This window comes from Typopeltis vanoorti, chromosome 7 (genome assembly GCF_054136105.1).
Source record: "Typopeltis vanoorti isolate ZY-2024b chromosome 7, IOZ_Tvanoo_1.0, whole genome shotgun sequence".
NCBI lineage: Eukaryota > Metazoa > Arthropoda > Arachnida > Uropygi > Thelyphonidae > Typopeltis > Typopeltis vanoorti.
Genome location: NC_143555.1, coordinates 117,969,108 through 117,982,439, shown reverse-complemented (window position 1 = coordinate 117,982,439; position 13,332 = coordinate 117,969,108). Strand labels below are relative to the sequence as shown.

Genomic DNA, 13,332 nt, shown 5'->3' with positions numbered 1-13,332 from the left:
ATCACATCGAATGAGTGTTATCAGTGGAATGAGCTGTTGTATTTATATACAAATGCTATAAGTATAAGAAACAAGGCAGATGAAATGGTTGCACTAATTGAGTCTGTTCACCCAAAAATTGTTGGAATAAGTGATACATGGTTAGATGAGGACGACATCCTGTCAGGAATAGAGATAAAAGGGTATGATGTGTTTCTTGAGGATAGAAGGGGTTAAAAGGGAGGGGGGAGAGTGCTATTGATGATAGAGAAAAAGTTATGTCCATACAAAGTAGAGATGCAAGAGGGAACTAGTGTCAGTGGTTTTGAGGCAGTATGGCATGAGATAGAGGTGAATGGAATGAAATACTTGGTTGGATGTTGTTATAGACCAGGAAATGTGGATGGTGGTGATAGTGAAATGTATAGTCAAATCAGCCAAGCAAATAAGGATAGGGTGATCATTATGGGTGATTTTAATTATGGCAATATAGACTGCAATGATGAGATAGCAACTGGAAGTAAAGAAAATCAGTTTCTTGAGTTTTTGAGGGATAACTACCTCAGACAGTATGTAACAGAGGGCACACGAGGATTGAGGGTCTTCGATTTGGTCATCTCATCAGAGATGTAATTATAAATGAAGTGTCAAATCACCCACCAATTGGTGATAGTGACAATGAAGTGATTACCTGGGTGGTTGCCAGCAGTGTGAGGACCTCTGTATGAAAAGGGTATATGTGGAACTACAAGGGGGGGGGGTGATTATGAAGAGCTCAGGAGACAGCTTGCAGGTGTAGCATGGAATGAGGAGTTAGTTGGAAAAGAGATCAATGCAGCTTGGGGATTTTCAAAAACTATCTAGTAGATGCAATGTCTAAATGTATTTCAAGGGTGATTCTTATTTTTAGAGGTACCTGTGACATAGTATAATTATTAGAAGAACACATAAGACCACAGTAATAACTTTTTAATTAATAAGGTACAGTTATTTCATACTAAAATTAATAGTACATCTTCAGTGTCACACAAACAGTTATAGGAATGGAATTCAAGTAATGAACATTCGATGGATCACCTATTAAAATACAATTGTTGCCGCATGCTAGGAAATGATAGAAAATAATAATTAATTAATATTTAAAATAATTGGTTTTTTTATTGATTACATAAAATAAAAGTTTCCCAGATCTTCGAGAGAGAGAATCATTTTGGTTTAAATTCTGTCGGTGTAAAATAGTTTCACAACTTTCTTTAAAAAGGCGTTCACATATTTGAACCTGCATCCACGGAGGAGAATAGCTTTATTCACTGGATATTATGAGTAGTGTTAATACTGTGTTGTGCTAGATCAAACTTCTGAGGTTTATTGTATTCAATATAATATTGATGTTCTTTAATTTTTTTTTTCCACAGAACGGCCAGTTTATCCAAAATAAGAAACATCGCATTCACATGGTATTTGCTAAATGCCAGCCAAAGATAGAGATGACAGCTTATCTTTTGTAGAAGGCAATAAAGAGAAAATTTTGTTGATAGGAACATACGTGGGAATCAATTGATACTTTTTTCAAAATTCTACCTATATGTTCTGAGATTCCTGGAATGTAAGGGATTGGAACTCTGCAGACTGTTGAAGAAACCTTAGGTATTGGAACATAGGATTCAATTATCTGTTGGATTTGATTAGGATTGTAATTATTCGATTCCATTAACTTTTTAATGATGGAAAGTTCTTGTTGTAAGATTACTGGAGAAGAGCAAACTTTATGTGCTCTATTAATTAGAGATTTAAGAATTCCAAATTTTTGAGATGTGTGGTGAGCAGACTTTTTATGAATGTGGACTTTCAAAAGACACTTGTAGATAAGGTACCAGAAGAAGTTCGAGTAAGGAGGATTTCCAAAAAAGGTAAAGTACCAGAATTTTCTTTTTCCATGGTGAATTGAATATGTGGGTGAAGGCTATTTATCTGTTGTAGAAAAGTGGAAAGCTCATCTTCAGTATGTGACAAAATAGCAAAAACATCATTGACATAACGATACAAAAGAGATGGTTGAGGATGAATGGATGAAAACATAGTGTCTTCAAATTGTTTCAAAAAGTAGTTTGTCAAAGGTGGAGATAGAGGGCTGCCCATGGCAGTACCTTCAACTTGTTTGTAGATCTTGTTTTTTAGCTAAAATAACCTGAATGGATAACAAATTTGAAAATCTTTGCGATATCTGGAGTGTAATCTTCATATAATAATTTGATTGTGTCGGCTAATGGGATATTGGTAAACAGAGAAACAATGTCAAAACTGACTAGCAACTCAGACGCTTTGATTTTTATATCCTAGCTTTTTTCAAGAAAATCTGTTGAATTTTTTATGTAGGATCTGGAATGTCCAGTGAGAGCACTTAAAGAATGTGTCAAGACTTTTCCAATTCGATAGGTAGGAGAATCAATGCAATTCATGATAGGTCGCACTGGATAGCCTTCTTTCGGGAGTCCATTTAGACAGGGAGTTCTTCCAAAGTAGGTGCGTATTTTATCCACATAATTTGGGTCCCAACTGATAACCTCATCGAGTAATTTATTTAATTGTTTTGTGAAATTTTGTGAATTTTTAGGATTATGCGTGATCATTTGGTATGTAGATGTGTCTTCTAAAAGGTGGGATACTTTTGTCTCATAGTCAGTCTTATTCATGATTACAATAGCTTTTCCTTTATCAGCCTTAGAAATTTCAGCATTTGATAAGTTGCATGGAAGTAATTTGCTTTTAAATAACAAAGTCACAACTTCAAAACGAAGTTTGTTAGCATCGTCGCAAAGTTAGCAAAGTTATTACTGTGATCTTACGTGTTCTTCTAATAATTTCAAGGGTGAGAAGGTTAAATAAGGTAGGTGTGAAATGGATGAATAAAGAGATTAAGCACGCGATACAGAGAAAAAGTGCATTATGGAGGCAACATAAGAGAAGTGGAAATAACCAATTCTGTGAGGACTACAAAGACTAGGCAAGGCAGGTGACTTGTTTGGTGAGGGTAGCTAAAGAGAGGTATGAACAACAGTTAGCTAATGAAGCCAAAAAGAATCCTAAGGAGTTCTTTCGATATGTATCCAGCAAAAGAAAGAATGATTATGGAAGGATGACATTGATTGGGGAAAATGGTATGAAGACAGTTGTTGCAGAAGTTGTGGCAGGGATACTTAATGAGCAGTTCATAAAGGTCTTTCAATCTTGTGAATGTGACTTCATGGAGCGATTGAGAGCAGTTGATGATGGGGAAGAGAGACTGACTATAAGCGAGCAAGAGGTGTATGGGGGAGTTGAGCAAACTAGGTGTAAATAAGCCTGTGGGACTTGATAATATATCACTTTGATAATATGTTCTAGCCTTACAAGAAGACTTGAATAAATTGAGTGATTGGACACGGGAATCAGGATGTGAGTTCAATGTTGCAAAACGTAAGGTTTTAAAATTTGGAAAACAAAAATAAGATGCAGAATTTATGCTTGGTGAGAATATATTGTTGGAGGTGGAGGAAATAAGGAATCTGGGGGTGATAGTGGATAAGGATCTGAAATTTAGGGGACACATAGCCAAAATGTGAAGACAACACAAAGGCTTCTGGAAATGATGTGGAGGATACTGACTTGTAGAAGTTGGGAGATTTTTGTCCCATTGTATAAGGCCACACATGGACTTTTCTGCCCAAATTTGATCAACTGGTTTTCAGAAGGATGAAGAAATGTTGGAGAGGGTCCAGAGGTGACTGACTAAGGTAGTTTCTGTCCTCTGGAATGTCGAGTATGAGGAAAGATTGAGAAGATGCAACTTGCAGAGTCTGGTGGACAGAAGGAGGAGGAGGAGGAGAAGAAATATGATAGAGACCTACAAGTTATTAAGGGGTTGTTATAGGATCAATGACACATTATGACAAAGACTTGTCACAATTTCAGTGCATTTTTTAAAATTAATCACAGCTTATTTCCAGATTGTTCACTCTTAATTTTTTTTTTAATCTGAATAAAGAAATTTCTTCTAGGAAAAAAACTGACTCAAATTTTGTAAATTAAAAATGAAAAAAAAAAAAAAACATTCAAAAAGTTATATTTGGTCCCCTAACTTTTAAGTTAGGGGACCAAATATAAATTTTAAATTTTTACGAGAGATATTTATTTTCACATCTTGACAAATTATGCAAAATATATCAAGTTGTGAAATAGCTTGACACAAGAAATGTACTTAATCGAGACTTTACCCATTTTTTTAATGATATGTCCATATAAAGTTGCTAGGATTCTATAGTGTTATAGTTGCATAGAAAGATTTCCTTTGTATGCAAAGCATTTGAAGAAGGAAAAGTCAATAAATGATAAGAAGGTAAAATAGGTAATTACATTAGGCAGTTGATGTGAAGTCAGCAGCTTCTATTTACAAGTAGCCTCGTGAAGATATGCCATGCCCAAAAATTTATTTGCTAGGATAAAGGATTAAACAAGAATATAATTTCTCTTCAAGTTTAATTTACTTTGTAACCAAGTGAAAAAAAGTTCTACACCTGCAAGTTCTATATGGGGCTGGGCAGTGTACCAGAGAAGAAAGGTGAGATTTGGGGATACTGCAAACTTTGTTTTTGAATTTCTTTCTTTACCTTATCTATTAATGATATTGCAAATGGCTTGATAGGATATATTCAGTTTTGAAGACAGTGCATAGTTCAGAGGGTTATGAGTGATTTTAATATCTTGGTTCCTTCGGAAAGATTTTAAACATGATGGGAATAGAGCTACCATTGTAATTTTGCTAAGTGCTTGCAGTTAAGAATGTAGAAGTATGGTGTTATGTACTGCATTAATACACTTGTGTTTTAGGAAATGGATGAGATACATGATGTGAAAATGACAGTTAACAAAGAAGCTAAGAGCTTATAATGAGCACATGGTATATTATTGCTGTTTAATGAGGATAACCCTGATGAGCAGAGAGAGAGAGAGAGAAGAAAAGACTTATTGTTTCACTTTGTATGGCTCAGTTCAGATCTTACTTGGGTGCATGCATATTTTGCCACTTGGTTTCTGTATTGGTAAAGAAACTCTAGACAGTGTTCTCAGATGTGCAACTAAGGTTGTATTATTTATGAGCATAGGTTGCTGAATATAGTTTTCAAAGCTTAGTGGATAAGTGGAAGAGAAGGTGATATAATAGAAACATTTATGTTGGTAAGGAGATGTTACCAGAGTGCAAGGATAAAACAAGAGACATGATATTCCTGGAAGAAGTATTGTTAAGAAAGTGAAGAGACAAGTAGAACATGTTACCAGAACATGTGAATGAATTTACCCATGGTTCTGCCATATGTTACTGCTTGAGTGAGATTTTCCTTGATGAGTGTACGGCCTGGTATCTTATTACTAAATAATACATTCTTTTTTTTTTTTCGAATTTTAAAGGATGTCCTTTTTTATTATTGTTATTTATAATAGACTATAAAATTGAGACAATGTTTATTAATATGATTGTTCTTTAAGTTCATTATATGATTATTTTTCATCTTGATTGTTGTCACTGTTATTAGTAATATTCATTTTATTCCTACTTAGATAAAAGATCCATATCTTGATATAAACCGGGCAGTTCTCTGTGTGGAAACATTACTGGATCATTTTCTCACTCGCAAGTACACATTATCAAATGTTTGGGATGAATGGCAGAATTATCTTACAGCTGGAAGAGAGCAAAAGGTACAATGGGAACAAATTGTAAAAGACAGAAATAAAGTAAGTTTGCTAAATTTGTTAATTAGCTTCACATGTCTACTGAAGATGGATATATCTATATCTCTCTCTCTAGATATATATATATATATATATGTGTGTGTGTGTGTGTAAATTTTTTTTTTTGAAGGAGGATTTTTTAGAAATTTGCCAATTCTAGCAGGCATCTGATGTCACTTATAACATTTGTATGTATGATTGTTATATTTATTTGATGCTTAATTAGTACTAACCTGTTACCAAACAATATTATTACTACCTTATTTCTGTTTCTCGTGTGGGAGAAAAACAGTAAAATGTCACTCTTATAATTATATGAGATGTTATAATGGCAAAAATAGTAAGAAAAAAGTCATTTGCACTTTCTCTTCAAAACACAAAGAAAGAACATTGTAAATTCAGCCAGTGGAAAAGAAAATACTACATATTTTTCTCCTGTTATCTGAGTTTTTTTCTTGTAGTACAAAGAAGAAATCACTGCATATAACATGAAGTCTGCAGGAAGGAAATAATCTGGAAATTGGTTACATTATAACGAATAGAGAAATCATGTCAGAAAAATTATTCACTTAAGATTCTAATCTCAGCAGACATAACATTTTCTTCTAGATTACATATCTAAAGTAACTGGACCTTTGCTACTATTTTACACTAAAATGAATGGGTATGTTCCCCAAGTGATTTACGTTTATAACAGCTGTCCTGCGAACGATTTATGAAATAAATTATCTGAAATATCCGCAGATTGATTAGGTCTATACCCCCCCTCCCCAAAAAAAGAAGATTATGAAACGCATATGCACCTTTTCTTTGAAAATAATTCAAATCCTCTTTTTCAAGATAATTGTATGATTTAATTTCTAATTTTTGATAATAAAAGTGAAACTGATCATTATAAATTAAGTAATTATTTTGGCATAAATAATGTATAAGCATGTAAACGAAATATCAGTATTTCTGTTAGGATATAGGTAATCAACAATCGAAAGGAAACAAGACATTCTTGACATATTCTGCACTACAGCCTGAGGCACTTTAGTGTTCTCCCCTTTCTTCTCGATAGCACTGAGAGTAATAAGCCTTCAACTTTTCCTCCAGCTAAGAGGATATTACCAAGTATTTAGAAGATGTAGATTATTTCAGAAATAGCTTCCAGCAGCAGAAGAAGTAATATTTAGATTTTTTTAAAGAAAAACAAACACAAATAATACTACTGAACTTTCTTTTGTGTGGTATGCATATAAACAATTTTGCATGGTGAAAATATAGCATATTATTTCTAAAATTTCACATAATTTCAGCGGACAGTAGAACAGCTGGTTTTAGATTGCAAATAAATAGAACAGATTTAGAAGTTTCGCGATACAATCTGATTGCCGTATATCTATTGCCAAAATGGTAAAATGAAGTAATTGATTTTGAATGCTGTCTAGAAAAGCTTTCAAACCTGTATAGAAATTTAGAGTAGTTATGCAATTGAGTTCCAGGAGAGAATAAGGAGAGGGGGGGGAAGCATTAGAAAATCTTCAAAATGAGCAAAAATGTTGAATCATTCCATATATGATATTTTTCACATTATATTTTCAACATATCTATGAGGATATGCACTAGATATTATCGTAATATGCATAATACAAATAAATAAATAAATGACGAAGGCGAAGAATCACTGCTAAAATATCATTGGATATAAATTTTTGATACCAAAAAGACTAACAATCGGAAACCGAGTAATGCAATTTAGCATTTTAACATTTTTTTTTTATTTTGTCTTTATGAATAACAAAAAATCGTATCTAAATCTGAAATGTGATGATCCATATAATGCTATTTGGCTAGAAACGAAAGAAAAAGGACATATTTATTTCAATAAATATTATTTAAAAATATAAATATTTGACATAATATTTTCAAAGCAAACATTTGAAAATTCGAAAATTCGAAAAAACATTATTCAATTATTATACGTAAAGTGAAAGATTAATCAGTGCAACTCTTCCGGTGCACTGATTTGTAGAAAAAAATAAAACCAAATTTACTATCACTAAATAGATTCATTGCAAAAGCTGATCAGTGGTCATATCAGGATTGATTTCTTTCGCATATGTGAAATTCGTTTCAATTTTTGGGAAGACATACAATAAATCATTTTAGAGGCAAGAAAGGTCAAATAACTTAGGACAGTAAATGAAATTCTAAGTAACACAATAGACGTAAAGACGGGGGGGGGACACAAAGGTCACTCAGCAACAGTTAATCCACTAATGGCTATGGAATAGCCGTAACGAGATTAACGGTGGAGGAAGGTAATAGTATGATAAAAGGTAGAATGCCGACGAAGTTTTGATCCATGAAAAAAGCTAGGGAGTGTTGAATATTTCATCCACACCGGCTGGTTGGGAGCTTCCCATAATGAGTCTTTGAGTTCCTTAAAATGGCTAAGAAAATAGTAATAGTTGGAAGTTTTTTTTTTAAATGGGTCTAGGTAGTGGCCCTTCCCTTAATGCATAGCATTATACATGTCCGCAAGGAGATGTGCTTTGCATTATCGGAGATACTAAGACAAGGAATGACGAGATCTTGGTCCACCTTTACCACGAGTTGCCTCAGTCCTGAAGATACTTCAGATGCAAACTTTGTTTGTTTACACTTGGATAAAGGATTAAACTAAATTTATTTTAAAATAGTAGTAGCAGTAGTAGTAATAATAATAAAATTCACAGACAGAACAGTTTAAGAAAATAAACTGAACAATATGCATGGCACAGGCTGTTAAGTCCAATCATTTGTTTTAATCTATTACAAGTTCTTTATTTTTTGAATAGTATATTCAAAATATTTTTTTTTTAATTTAGACAAATTAGGAAAGGCAAATATTTAATAAGAAAAGAGTAGAGAAGTAAAAAACTTAGCTCCAGGAAATAAAAATGATGATGCAGAATTAGATATCATTATACAAAGTAGAACTGCATAATATTTATGCCGTAGAAATTCTTTAGAATTATAAATAGGCCTGTGTAGCTCAGTGGAAGTGGTGCTTGCATCTTCTGCGCTTGGTCGCTCAAAGTCAGACTTAAGTTCAAGTCTAGTCACTGATTGCAGGAACTTTCTCTAAGCCTTTCTTCGACCGATTCCCGAGTTAGTCGGCACAGGCAAGTGGGTTTTCCCTCCCAGAAACTTGGGTTTTTTATCCCGTAAACTCAAGAAAATCGACCGTAGTACCCACATTATTTCAGAGAGTAACATATCTTGTTAGGAAATAATAATATTTGGTTAACCGATCAAGTGGTGATCAATTTTATTAATTAACTGAACCAACTAGTTTCGCCACACTTATCTGTTGGCTTCTTCAGGGCACTTACATATAGGTTTAAACACTCTCACAATTATGCGTAACTGCAAAACTGACAAGAATAAAAACTGACTAGAATAATTACAAATAAAATAGTATTGAACGTGAGTGAAACACGTATCGCGTGTACAAGATCAGCTAGCTGTTGCTAAGGAACCTTCTGTAGTTTGTATTAAAGTTCATTTCTTCCGTTTTTAAGGCTCTGATTAGGGTTTTCCATATCTCTGGGAGTATTAGGCCTTGATTTCTGTTAAGGTTCACAGTAGAACGGGCGACTGTGGCTGCTTCTTTGAACATTCTTGAATGGTAATCTTCCTCTAAGGGGAACAGCTTTTGTCCCACTCAATGACATGGTTAGTTGTGGAGAAATGAGACGATAGGCCAGAAATGTCCTGTCTGTTGTTTTTGACATAGCCAATGTTCTCCTTTTGCCTGATTTCGAGACTTCTCGAAGTCTGTCCGATGTAATTAGAGCCACATGAGCATGGAATATTATAGACTCCAGCATATTTGTAGAAAGGATGGTTGTCTTTTGGAGATCTTAGTAGTTTACGAATAGTATCTATAGGCTGAAATGCTACTCTTATTTTGTGTTGTTTGAGGAGATTGGCGAGCTTGTTGGAGATGCCACTTACATACGGAATTGCAATCGTTTTTATATATTGAATCTCTTTTCGTTCTCTTTGTGGTGGTTCAGAGAAAAGGATTTTATTGACTAGTCTTCTTGGATAGCCGTTCAAGTACAGATTGTTGGAAATAAATTTTAACTCATCTTGAAGGGTCTTGTTGTCCGTAGTGATGCAAATAGCTCTTTTCTTTAACATGTGCATAATGCTGAGTTTATGTGATATGTGGTGAGAGGAGTTAAAATGTAGGTAGCGACCTGTATTGGTCGGTTTTCTGTACACCGATAGATTTATACTGCCATCAGTTTGTTTTTTGATTAAGATGTCTAAAAACGGAAGTTGTTTTTCTCTTTCAATTTCCAGAGCGAATTTAATAGAATGATGGAAAGCGTTGATCTTTTTGAGAAAATCATATATGTCATCTTTGTTATTGTTCCATATGATGAAGATATCGTCCACATATCTAAACCAAATTTTAGGTCTAGGAAAAATTTGTGATAGGATTTTGTTTTCTAAGTCTTCCATAAAGAGGTCAGCACCTACTTATTATCAAAACATCTCTCGAAACTCCTACAGCAATACATCCACAACTCAGAGAGTTACATCAAAAACTCTGGACATTTCGTAGAAAAGCTATAAAACATCAAGATATAGGATTATGATCTTCTAGCTAGCTTAGATGTCACCTCTCTCTTTACAAACATTCCCGTAGTAGAGGTCATTGACATCTTAAGTACCTTGTTCCCACAAGATATAACCGCATTGTTTGCTCACTGCCTAAACTCCAATTATTTTTCTTGGAAAAATAAAATCTATCAACAGTTAACAGGCTTGGCAATGGGAAGCCCACTCTCACCTTCATGTGCTGACCTCTTTATGGAAGACTTAGAAAACAAAATCCTATCACAAATTTTTCCTAGACCTAAAATTTAAAAATATAGTAATTATCCATTATAATGCAGTAACCTCTCCCCAGCAAAGGGTCTAGTAACTGCATTACTGCACACATCGACAAGGGGAGATCCGAATATTTATCATGCTCGATTACAGTTTGCTTTCCCGTATAAGGTTTGAAATCCCTAAGATATTTACTTTCCGATTCGCAAGGTATAAAAAATTTTACTCCATACTTCGCTTTCTTTTTGGGAATATACTGCTTACATTTCAGTCTACCTTTGAATGGCATAAGGCTTTCATCGATACTCAAGTCTCTCTCAGGAATGTAGAGTGATCTACATTTCTGATGGATTTTCATCAGAAAATCATAAATTTTGTTGAGGACTGGGCAAGGATGTGTTGCCTGATCGTATTCCTCATTATTCTGAAAATGCAAATACTTCATGATGAGACTGAATTGTTTTTCAGTCATAGCATCACCAAACATTGGCGTGTTCAGAATCCAGTCTGTAGACCAATACATTTCGAGAGCGGGCATTCGAAATGTATTTCTAAACTTCGGGTTTTCTACTTTCTTTATTCTGATATTGCATTTGAAGGATGACAATGATTTTAAATATTAATTTCACCTATATCCGATTATCACATAATTTCCTGATTTATAATAATCAGGAAATATGTATATTGTCTGATTTAAAATTTTCTAATTTATAATAATCACCACATAGTTTCAGTATCGAAAAATTAAAGTTATGTGGAACAATTACTAGAGAAAAATAATGAATTAAATAAAAACTGTACCTATGTTTCATAACAGTTTTCGGGTGTGTGATAGTAATGCAATGGGGGGGTTAAACTATCAGAGGCGAAATAAAGTTCAATTCTATTGTAAAAATATGGAAATGAAATTTCACTTATGATATACATATTTTGAATGATAAAAATAAGCAAATGTATCGCTTACTTTAAAAATTTGAGAATAAAATATCTGAGTTATGCAGAAAATATAAATTTAAATCATAACTGTTAATTTCATTTTGTAATGACCAATTATACAAGGAAACCAAGAAAGTGAAAGTACAGATTACTATACAACATGAAGAAAAAATTTAGTAATATGATTAAAGAATTTCATGTTATTCTCTATAAAGCAAAGTTGCTCAAGCGTGTCCTAAAGGAAATGTGTGAAGTATTATTCGATTTCGATGGTTTTGTACAAAAATAAAAATAATATAATCTGGAACATCGGCAGCTGGTTTTCTTTTCTTTTTTTAAAAGAATATTTCAAATAATTATTGTGAATTAATTTCTTCGAGAACAAAGAAAAATCTTTGGTCTAGTAAGCGATTAGAAAAAAATTAGCGCAAAAAAATAAAAAATTAAATTGGTTCTCCAAGGTAAGGCAATATTTAAGTGAAGAAATTATTCAAGACCTTTATTTTGTCCAGAAATTAAAATTGTATTGTACAATAAAAAGAGAAAACAAAAATATAAATAATTTCTCTATTTTTAGTCTATCATATATAACTAAAATCCAGTTAGCCAGCAAGGAACAAGAAAGTCCGTTTCTTGTTATAGGCAACCGAGAGGCAGCTATGAACTGGAGATAATCCGATTAACCGTTCTCTTCAGCATGAGGGTTTATCACACCTTCTAATGGACATGACAGTCAAATTGCACTTCTTATCCAGGTTCTTTAAACAGGTGGGCTGAAACATATCCAGATTTAGTTGGACGTCCATAGACGTCCTAGCTGGTAGTGAGGTTAACCATCATGCCCACAATACCCCTATCATACTTCTCCTTGAACTCATTCACTGATAAAGCATCCATATCTGCCTCTGGCAACTTATTTCACCGATTCACACCCTCCAAGCAAAAAAAAAAAATAAAATAAAATAAAATAAAATCTACTCTCAGTACTCTTGCTAATTACATCCTTACAAAATTTTCAGGGGTGATTTTGAGTTTTCTCACTTCCTGCATTTAATGAAAAGGTCTTCTATGTCAATCCTGTAAAACCTTTTTAACAAGTTCTATGTTTTTATCATATCCTCTCTTTTCTGTATAATAAATTTAGTTTAATCCTTTATCCAAGTGTCAGCAAACAAAGTTTGCGCCTGAAAGTATCTTCAGGACTGACTGGGGTAAGGTGGTACAACACCAGTGCAACTCGTTGCAAAGGTGGAGCAAGCTACCAACACTCCTGTCTCAGTATCTCCTATAATGCAAAACACATCTCCTTGCGGATATGTCTAATGTTATGCATTAAGGGAAGGGCCACTACCCAGACTAGTTTTGACCTTTATTGAGGTCTCTTCAGTGGGAGCCAGGCCCAAGCTGAGACAAGCTGAGATACCAGGCAGAAGCATTCGCAGGTTATCTCTACCTATAGGAGTTGCGAAATGGTGTGCCACCCTTTTTTAATAAATTATTCTGGATTTAGAGAAAGATGTTGAAAGTTTATTTTTCACTTGGTTAGAGTATAATAAATTTAGTTTAATCCTTTATTCAAGTGTCAGCAAACAAAGTTTGCGCCTGAAAGTATCTTCAGGACTGGGGTAAGGTGGTACTGACACTTGGATAAAGGATTAAACTAAATTTATTATACTCTAACCAAGTGAAAAATAAACTTTCAACGTCTTTCTCTAAATCCAGAGTAATTTATTAAAAAAGGGTGGCACACCATTTCGCAACTCCTATAGGTAG

General features: G+C 33.8%; 1 protein-coding gene across 3 annotated transcripts in view; it reads left to right on the top strand.

The window, feature by feature from the left end:
- LOC150104992 (uncharacterized) overlaps nucleotides 1–13,332 on the top strand; it is a 768,027-nt gene that overhangs the window by 216,642 nt on the left and 538,053 nt on the right. For all 3 annotated transcript variants that reach the window (XM_090395452.1, XM_090395451.1, XM_090395453.1), the window contains exon 13: nucleotides 5,575–5,751. In XM_090395452.1, the coding sequence (XP_090251578.1) occupies nucleotides 5,575–5,751 (177 nt within the window). The remainder of the gene's footprint in view (nucleotides 1–5,574; nucleotides 5,752–13,332) is intronic.